Source organism: Salvelinus namaycush, chromosome 16, assembly GCF_016432855.1.
Source record: "Salvelinus namaycush isolate Seneca chromosome 16, SaNama_1.0, whole genome shotgun sequence".
NCBI classification, from domain to species: domain Eukaryota; kingdom Metazoa; phylum Chordata; class Actinopteri; order Salmoniformes; family Salmonidae; genus Salvelinus; species Salvelinus namaycush.
Window position 1 is genome coordinate 37,464,851 of NC_052322.1, and position 15,128 is coordinate 37,479,978.

At 41.8% G+C, this 15,128-nt stretch overlaps 1 protein-coding gene across 1 annotated transcript in view; it reads left to right on the top strand.

The window, feature by feature from the left end:
- Positions 1-14,156, top strand: part of kcnd3 (potassium voltage-gated channel, Shal-related subfamily, member 3) — a 274,170-nt gene extending 260,014 nt beyond the window's left edge. The window contains exon 6 of the mRNA XM_039011181.1: positions 11,645-14,156. Coding sequence (XP_038867109.1) covers positions 11,645-11,822 — 178 coding nt within the window. The 3' untranslated portion in view covers positions 11,823-14,156. The remainder of the gene's footprint in view (positions 1-11,644) is intronic.
- Positions 14,157-15,128: the final 972 nt, after the last annotated feature.

The window sequence follows — 15,128 nt, forward strand, 5'->3', positions numbered from 1 at the left end:
ATCTTGATTATTGTCCAGCCATCTGGTCAAGTGTTGCTAAGAAAGACCTAGTTAAGCTACAGCTGGCCCAGAACAGAGGGGCATATCTTGCTCTTCATTGTAATCAGAAGGCTACTATAAATACTATGCATGCCAGTCTCTCTTGGCTAAGAGTTGATGAGAGACTGACTGCATCACTTCTTCTTCTTATAAGAAACATTAATGTGTTGAAAATTCCAAGTTGTTTGCGTAGTCAACTTACGCACAGCTCTGACACACACACTTACCCCACCAGCCATGCCCCCAGGGTTCTTTTCATAGTCCCCAAATCCAGAACAAATTCAACAAAGTGTACATTATTATATAGAGCCTTATTGCATGGAACTCACTTCCATCTCATATTGCTCAAATGAACAGCAAACCTGGTTTAAAAAACAGATAAAGCAACACCTCACAACACCTCTCCCCTATTTGACCTAGATATTTTGCGTGTATATATTGATATGTAGGCTATTTGACCTAGATATTTTGTGTGTATATATTGATATGTAGGCTATTTGACCTAGATATTTTGTGTGTATATATTGATATGTAGACTATTTGACGTGTATATATTGATATGTAGACTATTTGACGTGTATATATTGATATGTAGGCTATTTGACCTAGATATTTTGTGTGTATATATTGATATGTAGACTATTTGACGTGTATATATTGATATGTAGACTATTTGACGTGTATATATTGATATGTAGGCTATTTGACCTAGATATTTTGTGTGTATATATTGATATGTAGACTATTTGACCTAGATATTTTGTGTGTACATATTGATATGTAGGCTATTTGACCTAGATATTTTGTGTGTACATATTGATATGTAGGCTATGTGTGCCGTTTTAAATGTATTTGTTCTGTCCTTGAGCTATTCTTGTCTATTAATGTTCTGTATTATGTCATGTTTCATGTGGACCCCAGGAAGAGTAGCTTTGGCTTTTGCAACAGCTATTGGGGATCCTAATAAAATACCAAAAATACCCAAACATTGTGACAAGAAATAACTAGCAGGTGTACTATGCTCAAGGAGCTAGAATTTGTCAGTGCACAATTCAGCTGTGGGAACATGGTGTCTCTCAATACCAGACAACAGAAAGAGCTGGCCGCCACTATACAAGAGATTGTTTGTGAGATTACCTCTGCCCTCAACTTACAATTTGTCACGTTCTTCAAAATGAGCGGACCAAGGCGCAGCGTGCATTGAGTTCCACATCTTTTTAACACAATATCAAACTAGAAACAGAACAACAAAACTTACAAAGACCGTGAAGTCGTAGTGCCCAAACACACTAACACAAACAATATCCCACAAAGCAGGTGGGAGATAGGGCTTCCTAAATATGATCCCCAATTAGAGGCAACGATTACCAGCTAATTGTGAACCATACAAAACCACCAACATAGAAAAACACATTCTAGAACACCCCCCTAGTCACACTCTGACCTAAACCACTATAGAGAATCCAAGGGCTCTCTATGGTCAGGGCGTGACACAATTAAAACCGGTAAATTAATCATTGGCAATGATCACTGCTGAAGTGGATACCTATTCAACCAAAGTGGAAAGTCTGGAGAGAATAGCCAATGCGACAGACTTGGAAACAGCGCAAACTAGGTTGGAAAGGATAATCAAACTCCTAAAAGAGAAGATGGAATTCAATGAGCGGGTCAGAGGACTTGAAACTGAAGCGGGCAACCCAACTTCCTTCATGAGAAATCTTTTCTATGAACTGTCCGGGCAGGAGAGGCTGGGTCCCATGCCACTGATTAACATTGGGCATCACACAGGTCCTCTCAGGAATGAATCTTGTCTATGATTGTACGGATCCACAGCTTTGAAGTCAAGCCGTGAATTGTTCGCCTTGCAGCGCAATCCAGGGGTCTGACCTATGTGGGGAAGTGGATCAGCATCTACTCAGACCTGAGTGCTGAACTGCTAAAACAGAGGGAGACCTACAAAGAAGTGAGATCCCAGCTACGCAAGCTAAACCTAAGATGCGGCTTCATCCACCCGACAAAACATATCTTGACCTTCCAGAATACAACACACACATTTTCTACTGCCAGGGAGTCTAAAGACTTCTTCGATAAGCACATCAAGTCCAACACACAAGGTGACGAGCTGACAGATCTAGGTGCTGCCATAGGACAATGATGAGGAAACTCTCGCTATTGGGTAAAAGGAACACTATTATTATTATTATTGCTGAGCATTGGACTTTGTCATTATTATTAAATTGCCTATGTTCCAGGACATTTAGACATTGATGACTCCACTCCAATTAATGAACAATATATTGAAGTGCCATACAGACTGGGGTTGCTTCCTTGTGGGGCTACAGCACATTGCATCCCTATGGATTAAACTGCTTAAGAAAGATGGCCAGTCCCTAAGGGGCTTCCACACAATTCCTTTTTGCTTGTTTTTTTCTTTCTTCCTATGTTTAAGCTAATTTAGAACATAAATAATAAAAAAAATATGAGGATATTTGAGTTTTTCTTAGACCAAAGAAAATACCCCCCCCCGCCCCCAACAACAACAACAACAAATGGGTGGGGAATGACCAATGGGTGGGGAATGACCAATGGGTGGGGAATGACCAATGGGTGGGGAATGACCAATGGGTGGGGAATGACCAATGGGTGGGGAATGACCAATGGGTGGGTTTCCCTGTAGGTCCAGCTTTTTGTTTTATATCCATGGGCTTATTAACACTGAAGATAATAATTACATCATTAATATTATTTTATTTTTTACAATGACAACGCTAGCTATTGACTCTTGGAATGTGAAAGGCCTAAACTCACCAATTAAACGTTGTCTTGATATCCTAACAATAAACCATGTTGATATAGCAATGCTCCTAGAAACACACCTGCTCCAAAAAGACTCACATGGAACAGAAAAACATTCGTACAAACTGGCTGCTTTTTCATCAGCCCCAAACAAAACAAGGTGTAATCATAATGATACATAAGAAATTCAAAATTACCATCTTGGGTAAATGCAAAGACTAAGAAGGCGGAATCACTTTCCTTAAATGTATCCATAATGAAAATAAAATGGCCTTTATTCATGTGTATGCTCCAAATTCATATGATTAATTTTCAAGTTTTTATATTCTTTGAACAGCATATTGTTATAATTAACTGAATTCCAACTGGTTATTGTAAAGACATAAATGCCATTCTGGACATGCAGGACAAATCTAATAAGACCAACTACAATCCACAGGCAACCAAGGCTCTCCAACATATACTCTGTGATTACAACCTCATTGATGCCTGGCGAGCTCATAACCCTAAAGCAAAAGAGTACACTTGCTATTCAAACAGGTACAAAACATCCTCCCGAATTGATTTCATACTATTATGTACTCCTCTATTTTCTTTAATCTAGAAAATAGAAATTCAACGTATGAGCATATCTGATCATCATGCCTATCACTGCCTGATACAACTTTCAGAATCTCCTCAAAGAACCACAAGATGGAGCTTTAAAGAAGATATCAGAATTGGAAAAGTTGTTAAGGACAGAGTGTTCTCAACAAACACTTTTTTCAGACCAGGTAGCGACTCTTTTCAAAGTCAAAACAAACTATTGACAAAACAGAGAGCAAAATTTGGTCATCCATCGAGCTAGACTCAACGAAATTAGACCAATATCTCTCAATTCTACAGATCATGTCATCTCATTATACGGCGATGATATCTTACTTTAGCTAGGCAATGTTCTCAATCCCTTCCAAAACATCATAGATCATTTCAGCTCTAACTCAAGTTATAAAATCAGTCTAACCAAATCTGATCTACTGCATCTCTACTTATGGAATCCCAATCATATCCCATTTTATTTCCTTCCTTAGATAAAACCATTGCCAGAAACTTTAAAGGGAAATTCCATATTTGTAATCTCCAGCACCATCCCAAAATCACCAAATGTGAAAATTGTGCATGTCCATGTTTTGTAGAAAAAAAGATAGATGAAGATACATTAAGTGTTTCCAATGAAATTATCAACAAATTAATAGACAAGTAGTAAGTAATACCTACCCATAATTGGTTAAAATCACATGATGCACACCGATGATGTCATTGGACACTTATTGTATCTTCCTCTATCTTTTTTTACTACAAAACATGGAAATGCTCATTTTCACATATGTGGATGTTAGGATGGAATTGTGAAATTTCCCTTTGTCAGAAATCTCAAATCAATTCAATTAGACCTCAGCAGATGGACAACTGTCCCAGTTGCTTTAACCGGACGAATATCTATTGTCAAAATGAATATATTGCCACGGCTGAATTTCTGTAGTTCTATGCTTCTCTTGTCTCCCCCTTCTGGCTGTTGGGATGAAATCCATAGGGCGGTTTAAAAATGTATATGGTAAGGTAAGCGAGCCCGGATAAAATTAACTAACTTTCAAAGGGGGAAAGATGTAGGAGGACTATCCATACCAAACTTGAAATTGTATTTCCAGGCACTAGCATTTCATCCAATACTAAATTGGCTTAGACATGATTCTTCCATCCCCTGGCTGAGTATTGAGAGAAATATGGTGTCTCCTATTGCCCTGGAAGAGGTGGTCAATCAATCAATCAAATGTATTTATAAATCCCTTTTTACATCAGCCGATGTCACAAAGTGCTGTACAGAAACCCAGCCTAAAACCCCAAACAGCAAGCAATGCAGATGTAGAAGCATGGTGGCTAGGAAAAACTCCCTAGAAAGGCAGGAACCTAGGAAGAAACCTAGAGAGGAACCAGGCTCTGAGGGGTGGCCAGTCCTCTTCTGGCTGTGCCCGGGTGGCGATTATAACAGTACATGGCCAAGATGTTCAAACGTTCATAGATTACCTTCAGGGTTAAATAATAATAATTACAGTGGTTGTAGAGGGTGCAACAGGTCAGCACCTTAGGAGTAAATGTCAGTTGGCTTTTCATAGCTGATCATTCACAGGTAGAGACAGGAGGTGCGGTAGATAGACAGAGAGAGAGTCGAGGTCCGAGACAAGGTAGCACGTCCGGTGAACAGGTCAGGGTTCCATAGCCGCAGGCAGCAGCACGACCAGGTGGACTGGGGACAGCAAGGAGTCATCAGGCCAGGTAGTCCTGAGGCATGGTCCTAGGGCTCAGGTTCTCCGAAAGAAGAGAGAGAGAGAGAGAGAATTAGAGGGAGCATACTTAAATTCACACAGTACACCGGATAAGACAGTAGAAATACTCCAGATATAACAGACTGACCCTAGCCCCCCGACACAAACTATTGCAGCATAATTACTGGACGCTGAGACAGGAGGGGTCGGGAGACACTGTGGCCCCGTCTGATGATACCCCCGGACAGGGCCAACCAGGCAGGATATAACCCCACCCACTTTGCCAAAGCACAGCCCCCACACCACTAGACAGATATCTTCAACCACCAACTTACTACCCTGAGACAAGGCCGAATATAGCTCACGAACATGTCCCCCACGGCACAAACCCAACCCGGACAGGAAGATCACGTCAGTGAATCAACCCACTCAAGTGACGCACCCCTCCTAGGGATGGCATGGAAGAGCACCAGTAAGCCTGTGAGTCAGCCACCATAATAGGTTTAGAGGCAGAGAATCCCAGTGGAGAGAGGGGAACCGACCATGCAGAGACAGCAAGGGCGGTTCGTCGTTCCAGTGCCTTTCCGTTCACCTTCAAACCCCTGGGCCAGACTACACTCAATCATAGGACCTATTGAAGAAATGAGTCTTAAATGATGACTTAAAGATTGAGACCGAGTCTGCATCTCTCACATGGATAGGCAGACCTTTCCATAAAAATTGAGCTCTATAGGAGAAAGCCCTGCCTCCAGCTGTTTGCTTAGAAATTCTATGGACAATAAGGAGGCCTGTGTCTTGTGACCGTAGCGTACCTGAAGGTATGTACGGCAGGACCAAATCGGAAAGTTGTCAAACCCATGTAATGCTTTGTAGGTTAGCAGTAAAATCTTGAAATCAGCCCTAGCCTTAACATGAAGCCAGTGTAGAAAGGCTAGCACTGGAGTAATATGATCACATTTTTTGGTTCTAACAGCCGTGTTTAGCGCCAACTGAAGTTTATTTAGTGCTTTATCCGGGTAGTCGGAAAGTAGAGCACTGCAGTAGTCTAATCTAGAAGGGACAAAAGTATGGATACATTTTTCTGCATCATTTTTGGAGAGAAAATTTCAGATTTTTGCAATGTTACGTAGATGGAAAAAAGGCTGTACTTGAAACAGTCTTGATATGTTGGTCAAAAGAGAAATCAGGGTCCAGAGTAACACCAAGGTCCTTCACAGTTTTATTTGAGATGACTGTACAACCATCAAGATTAATTGTTAGATCCAACAGAAGATCTCTTTGTTTCTTGGGGCCTAGAACTAGCATCTCTGTTTTGTCTGACTTTAAAAGTAAAACATTTGCCGCCATCCACTTCCTTATGTCTGAAACATAGGCTTCCAGGGAGGGAAATTTTGTGGCTTCACCATGTTTCATCGAAATGTACAGCTGTGTATTGTGAAGTTAACATTATGTTTCCGAATGACATCACCAAGAGGTAAAATACATAGTGAAAACATTAGTGGTCCTAAAACGGAACCTTGAGGAACACTGACATTTACAGTTGATTTGTCAGAGGACAAACCATCCACAGAGACAAACTGATATCTTTCCGACAGATAAGATCTAAACCAGGCCAGGAATTGTCCGTATAGACCAATTTGTAGACCAAATCTCTCCAAAAGATTGTGTGATCGATGGTATCAAAAGCATCGCTACGGTCTAGGACAGGGGTGGGCAAACTTTTTGACTCGCGGGCCACAATGGGTTCTAAAATTTGACAGAGGGGCCGGGCCAGGAGCATTTGGAGGGAGTGTTTGGGCCGGATATACTAAAGCATTAAATGTAGTGTGTGCAAACCTCATAGCACAGTAAGAACACTACAACCCAATTTATTAACTGTCTTTCAAATGTGAAAAATAGCCCTTATCAGTTAATAAATTTGTCTCAAGGAATATGCAAGATATGGCATTTACATACTATTTCGCCGCCCGTTCTTGTGTTGACTGCTTGCTAGCATAGTTTGCATGCTTCGTGGCAAAGTGACGGCTGATATTGTACTCTTTGAAAACCGCAACAGCTTCTTGGCATATCAGACATACAGCCGTTGATCGGACTTCAGTGAAGAAGTATTTTGTTGTCCACTCCTTATTAAACACTCGGCATTCGCTGTCCACTTTCCTTCTCTTTGGTCCGCTCATTTTCACAGAAGGGCTTAATGGTGACGTGAAACGAAGTGAAAATTAAAGTGAAATAAAGAGAAATACGCGCCACTCCAACAACGGTCAATGTGTTTTGAGTGCGCCATCTATTGGGGAAACGTGGGCATTGCAGGGAAAGGGGAAAAAAAGGAGGTTTTTACTATAATTTGGACAAGTTCGGCGGGCCGGATTAAAAAGCCTAACGGGCCGTATGTGGCCCGCGGGCCGTAGTTTGCCCATGTCTGGTCTAGGAGCACGAGGACAGATGCAGAGCCTTGGTCTGACGGCATTAAAAGGTTATTTACCACCTTCACGAGTGCACTCTCAGTGCTATGATGGGGTCTAAAGCCAGACTGAAGCGTTTCGTATACATTTTGTCTTCAGGAAGGCACTGAGTTGCTGCGTAACAGCTTTTTCAAAAAATGTTGAGAGGAATGGGAGATTCAATATAGGCCGATAGTTTTTTATATTTTCTGGGTCAAGGTTTGGCTTTTTCAAGAGAAGCTTTATTACTGCCACTTTTAGTGAGTTTGGTACACATCCGGTGGATAGGGAGCCGTTTATTATGTTCAACATAGGAGGGCCCAGCACAGGAAGCAGCTCTTTCAGTTGTTTAGTTGGAATAGGGTCCAGTATGCAGCTTGAAGGTTTAGAGGCCATGACTATTTTCATCAATGTGTTAAGAGATATAGTATTAAAAAACTTGAGTGTCTCCCTTGATCCTAGGTCCTGGCAGTGTTGTGCAGACTCAGGACAACTGAGCTTTGGAGAAATACGCAGATTTAAAGAGGAGTCCGTAATTTGCTTTCTAATGATCATGATCTTTTCGTCAAAGAAGTTCATGAATTTATCACTGCTGAAGTGAAAGCCATCCTCTCTTGGGGAATGCTGCTTTTTAGTTAGCTTTGCGACAGTATCAAATATAAATGTTGGTCTTCACTGATATATCCCTTAAACAATTTAAATTACGCTTTGGTCCTATTATTGCTCAACCAATTTCTATTTGGAGCAAAATTTCAAAACAATGTAACTGGGAATCAAAATGGCATGCCCATACTCCAATATTTCACAATAGCGCCTTGCAATGTGGAGGGTGGCTTTTTGCATCACCCCAATGGTCAAAATGTGGAATTCGTACCCTTGCCGATATCATGGACAGTAATGGTTTGAGAGCATTCCAAGATTTGAAAGACACATACACATTACCGGGCAAATATCTTTTTTTTTTTTATATATATATATATATATATATATATATATATATATATATATATACAAATTATATATATTTACAACTTAGGTCAGCTATGCTGGCCTATGGAGTCCCTTGCAAAACCCAACTACCAAACCTTCCAATTATGGGATTTTAGGGATGCACCGATATGACATTTTTGACCAATACCGATATCTGATATTTTCCTTGCAAAAAAAAACAATACCGATAACCGATATTTTATATTTTAGCTGCCTTTTAAGCATTCTAGTACAGTTAAATAGTTAACACACACACAAATGGACGCAGCGGTCTAAGGCACTGTACATCAGTGCAAGAGGCATCACTATAGTCCCTGGTTCGAAACCAGGCTGTATCACATCCGGCCGTGATTGGGAGTTCCACAGGGCGAGGCACAATTGGCCCAGCGTCGTCCGGGTTTAGCCGGGGTAGGCCGTCATTGTAAATAAAAATGTGTTCTTAACTGACTTGCCTAGTTAAATAAAAGGTTACACACACACATCACACTGACCAAAAGGTTATTTTGTTGACATTTACATATGTCCACATTACCAGTAAAACATAATCAAAAGCTATTTCTTTCACTTACTTGCTGTGCTGTTTCGTTGTTCATTTGTTCAGATGTTTCATTCTCAACCAGGATTTCATCATACATGTCAAGCAGTGAAGTTTCAGCTCTGTTTGTCCGTGGCCTCTCTTCCTTGGTGCGCACTGTCACTGTGTCCGTTTCCATCTTGTCTAACTGTGTATGTAACATTTCACGTAAACCCTGTTTCTTGTCTGCATCGAAGTAGCAGTCCTTGTACCTAGCATCGAGCATGGTGGCGACACAGTAAAGAGGCTCAGAGAGAATACCACCAAATCGCTTGTTTACAGCCCCGAGTACTTTTGTAAGTTTTAACCCCGCGGTCTGTTTGGCAGTTTTGTTGAGCAGGCGTTTCAATGCCATGACAGAGGGTATCACGTCTGCTGCAGACGCAGTTGATGTGCTTATTTCTTAGTCAGTTCATAGTCAGTTGTTCGAATGGCACTAGGAGTGTGTTCATGTTTCCATGTTTCAAACATGTTCTCAAATGCCATTGAAATGGCAGCAGCGGTATGAGAACCAGCACATTCTTGAGCAATACGGCTTTCCTCAGTACGAAATCCTCGTCGACCCACTGTGCTGTCAGACTCGTCATGCTCATGGGGCTGACATCGCTGGTCCAAATGTCAGTCGTGACGCCCAAAGCAAGCAGCATAATGAATTCCATTATCTTGGCGTTAATGGATTTCGGCTTTGAGTTGTCTCGCTGAAATTGTCTTACTCTTTCAAATGACTGCTTGACTTGAACCTGTTTAGTTGTTGGAAGTGTGCGCTTAGTATTTTTCTGCTTTTATTCTGTGTAGCGCTGTATATTTCGTGGCGTCAATACATCATCTACTTACGTCATATACGTATGCCCGTCAGCTTTGGCATCGGTTTTACACATCGGCGTTAAACTAGACATCGGGCCGATGCCAAAGTTGGAATTTTTAGCTAATATTGTCCGATTCCGATATGCTCACAATATATATCGTGTATCCCTATGGGATTTATATATAAATGATCTGGGTTCCCGAAATGACTGATCTTAATAATATATAAACAATTTTTGGAAAGCTCATATTCAGAGCTTGCCATTAAAAAAGTATGATCCACAGATCTAATTGAATCTCAACAATCCTTTCACTGGAACAGAATGAGGAAAAATATGACCTTGGCATCCCGTAATCTGAACCATCAATTTATAAATGTTAAGTTCTTTGACAGACTTTATTTCACATCATGGAAATGTTTTACGATGAGATTGGCTCCAACTCGCAACTGTTTACAGTGTCCCCTAAATCAGGTAGGCACATTCCTCCATATGATGTTGGAGTGCCCTGCAGTTAAATGCTTCTGGGGAAAAGTTACTAAATTCATTTCAAAGTGCATTATTAGATACACCCACCTAGTACCGTGTCGGACCCCCCTTTGCCTCCTGAACAGCCTGAATTCTTCAGGGCATGGAAATGTTGCTCAGTTGGTATCAAGGGACCTAACGTGTCAGGAAAACATTCCCCACACCATTACCCACCATTACCCCACCACCACCAGCCTGTACCTTTGACACCAGGCAGGAAAAGGCCATGGACTCATGCTGCTTCGGCCAAATCTACTTGCACATCCTCATCTGCACATATATCACTCCAGTGTAAATTGCTAAATTGTAATTACTTGGCCACTATTGGCCTATTTATTGCCTTACCTCCTTACTTCATTTGCACAACTGTATACAGATTTTTCTATTGTGTTATTGACTGTACGTTTGTTTATTCCATGTGTAACTCTGCTGTTTTTGTCGCACTGCTTTGCTTTATCTTGGCCAGGTCGCAGTTGTGAATGAGAACTTGTTCTCAACTGGCCTACCTGGGTAAATAAAGGTGAAATAAAAAATAAAATAAAAATCCTGACTCTGCCATCAGCATGACGTAACAGAAACTGGGATTCGTCAGATCAGGCGACATTTTTCCACTCCTCAATTGTCCAGTGTTGGTGATTGCGTTCCCACTGGATGGAGACATGTTGGCTGGGTGGGGTTGGGGGAATGGGATGGGAGGTTGGGGGAATGGAATGGGAGGTTGTGGGAATGGAATGGGAGGTTGGGGGAATGGGATGGGAGGTTGGGGGAATGGGATGGGAGGTTGGGGGAATGGAATGGGAGGTTGGGGGAATGGGATGGGAGGTTGGGGGAATGGGATGGGAGGTTGGGGGAATGGGATGGGAGGTTGGGGGAATGGAATGGGAGGTTGGGGGAATGGGATGAGAGGTTGGGGGTGGAGGCCCACTTATTTTTATTTTTTCTATTCCTGTTTATACTGAATGTATTATTTATTATTAAACTGTGTATTTCTTCGTTTGAGTGGCAGCCTACAGTGGCAGCCTGCAGCCTACAGGAACAGGTTTTATAAATGGATAACTTGAAATGGATAATGTACCTGTAACCTCCACTCAACAAAAAATAACAAAACAAATAAACATTTGGTCTCATTAAAATTATGTTTCTCATCCCCTCCTCTCTCTCTCTATCCAGTCGCTCCAGTCTGAACATGCGTGTGGACGAACCCGCGCGCCTCAACTGCCAGAGCGGCACGATCACCACTGCGATCATCAGCATTCCGACGCCCCCAGCGACCACTCCTGAGAGCGACGCCCACCCTCCACCCTCAGGCCCCGCCCTTCAGAACGTTGTGAAGGTGTCTGCGCTGTGAGTGTAGAAGCGCAGCAGGACGCGCGGACAGACAGACAGATAGGATGGATAGACAGACTTATGCAGATAGACAGAAGGACAGTGCGAAGGATACGACAGACGAGCAGGCGAATGCTCTGAAGGCCGAGTCCCAGACTGAAGACATGGAGGACTGCCCTCTAGTGGAGATCTACTGTAATGACATGGACTTCCTGTAGAAATGGAGGATGGATTTTAGATACAGTCTACTGTAGGTGTCTGGGCGCTTCTGTATGTTTGAGTGGGCGTTTTTTGTGTGTTTGAGGGGTATACGTGTGTGTGAGAGAGAATGTGTGTTGGAGAAAATAAAAAAGGTTTGAGTTTGAGTGTATGAATGAGTGTATGAAAGAGAAAGAGAAGCACTTGATGGGTCGCTGGAGAGATGTAGAGCAGTAAAGTCATATGTCACTGTGCACGCAGCACCTTTTTATGGTTAGTGCTATCCGGGATCATTGGGACATCCCTACACTATACCTTAACCCTTACCTAACCCTAACCTTAACCCTTACCTTAACAATAACCTTTACCTAACCTTAACAATAACACTTACTTAACCCTAACCTTAACAATAACCCTTACCTCACCCTAACCTTATCCATTTTAAATTTCAACTTCAATGGGGGTATGGATGTCCCAATGATCACGGATAGCAAGGACGACCTTTTTATGGTTTGGAACCTGAGTTTGACATTTGACCTGTCTGGTCTTTACATCGTTACAGCAGGAAACAGTGACCATATCAAAGAAAAGAACGCAGACATATTGAAATCATTAACGTTTTCCTCTGGTTTGTTTAGTTATTTATGGTTTGATTCAGTTTGATCCACTTATTCGTCGTCATAGATACATGTCACTCACCATCCCAAATCTTTTTTCTTCTTCTTTTTCTTCTCCCCAGGTATAATTTAATTTCACAGTGAAAATTCTTAACAGATCAAACTATGGTAGGTGTCTGTGTCAGAGATACTAGTGGGTTTCTTATATTTGTGAACGTGTATGTGTGTATGCCTGTATGAGTGTGTGTGAGTTTCAGGAGCTGTCTGTAGTTTAGCTCTTTCTGTAAGTGTCCGTGGCTCTGTATACGTGTGACTAGCTGCCACTCATGGAAAGCTGCTGTACATATTTCTGTCTAAAATTCTCAGCTGGAAGCCTTTTACACAATATGTGCCTGTTTCGTTTGAGTAAATTCTTGATTTTATTTCTCTTTTTTTGTAGGTCGGTTTCCCTCCCTTTGCTTTCCTCTGGGCTCTAGTTGTAGACATTCAACAGACCTTTTATGTAAACTTGCTTCATTATCCAACACCAAGACCAAAAAGGTTGTATTTAAACTTAAACCACGTCTAACTAAAAGCACAAGGTGTTTGCTGAGAATTTCTGACAGAGATCTGTCCAGAGCCTGGGTTATATTGTGAATATTGTTAATAGAATATTTTGTAATATTTTCCCATTGTTTGGCAGAGCCAGTGAAGCTGTCCTCTCTCACTCTCTTTCTCTCTCGTTGTTGTCCTGTGTATCTCTTTCTCTCTCGTTGTCGTCCTGTTGTATCCTTCCCTCCGTTCTGTGTGAAGAACAATATGCTTTTGGTAGTTGTTTTTAGTCGTCAATGTTTTCTCCCCAAACTCAGCTGGCATTTTTCAAAGTTGTTGGGTGTCTGTAATCTTCTATGTGGATAGAAACTTGGTGTTTGTACTTTTTCTGTGGCCTTCCATGTTTTTCCCCTGGGACATTCTAGGTCTTAAATGTTTTATTTTTTTCCTGGAGAACTTGAACCTGGGACATCTGTTGTCATGGTGACCACAGAGACATAGAGGACAGGATGACACCCACCCATGGACCTAAACCAACCTTAACATCTAACACTAGCCATTTATCTTCTGGGTTATAGGGTCTGAAATGTCTCTTTACCAGAGACTAGAGTTGGGCTCAGTTAATTTCAGTATATTCAGACTGAATTCAGACCCCAACCCTTCCAGAGATACAGGCACACAAAGGGGCAATGCAGAGTAGATCCATGGCATCTATCTACGACATGACACAGGACCTGTGAACCAACCAAACCAAAAGGGTTCAACTATGTTGGATCAGGAAGTTAATGGTATTGTTTATTTAGTGGCCGACCTGCATTTGTAAGCACAGGTATTGTTACTTTAGAACTTGATGATGTATTCCGTGACCATAGCTCCCAGGATCTAGTATAGACCCAGTCGTTATGGGATAGAACGTTGCGATCTTGCCCTCCTGTAGGGAAAACAACCTGTGGTTACCTACAGTGCATTCGGAAAGTATTCAGAACCCTTGACTTTTTTTAAATGTTGTTACAGCCTTATTCTGAAATTGATTAAATAAAAAATGTCCTCATCAATCTACACACAATACCCCATAATGACATCACAATACCCCATAACGACATCACAATACCCCATAACGACATCACAATACACCATAACGACAAAGCGAAACCAGGTTTTTCAACATTTTTACAAATGTATTCAAAATAAAAAACAGAAATACCTTATTTGCATAAGTATTCAAGACCCTTTGCTATGAATCTTGAAATTGAGCTCATGTGCATCCGTTTTCCATTGATCATCCTTGAGAAGTTTCTACACCTTGATTAGAGTCCACTTGTGGTAAATTCAATTGATTGGACATGATTTGGAAAGGCACACATCTGTCTATATAAGGTCCCACAGTTGACAGTGCATGTCAGAGCAAAAACCCAAGCCATGAGGTGGAAGGAATTGTCTGTAGAGCTTCGAGACAGGATTGTGTCGAGGCACAGATCTGGGGTAGGGTACCAAAAAATGTCTGCAGCATTGAAGATCCCCAAGAACACAGAGGCCATCATTCATAAATATAATAAGTTTGGAACCACCAAGACTCTTCCTAGAGCTGGCCACCCGGCAAAACTGAGCTATCGGGGGAGAAGGGCCTTGGTCAGGGAGGTGAACAAGAACCCAATGGTCACTCTGACAGAGTAAATAGTAAATAGTTCTCTGTGGAGATGGGAAAACCTTCCAGAAGGACAACCATCTCTGCAGCACTCAACCAATCAGGCCCTTATGGTAGAGTGGCCAGACGGAAGCCACTCCTCAGTAAAAGGCACTTCAGCCTGCTTGGAGTTTGCCAAAAGCACCTAAAGGACTCTCAGACCATGAGAAACAAGATTCTATGGTCTGATGAAACCAAGATTGAAATCTTTGGCCTGAATGCCAAGCGTCACGTCTGGAGGAAACCTGGCACCATTCCTACAATGAAGCATGGTGGTGGCAGCATCATGCTGTGGGGA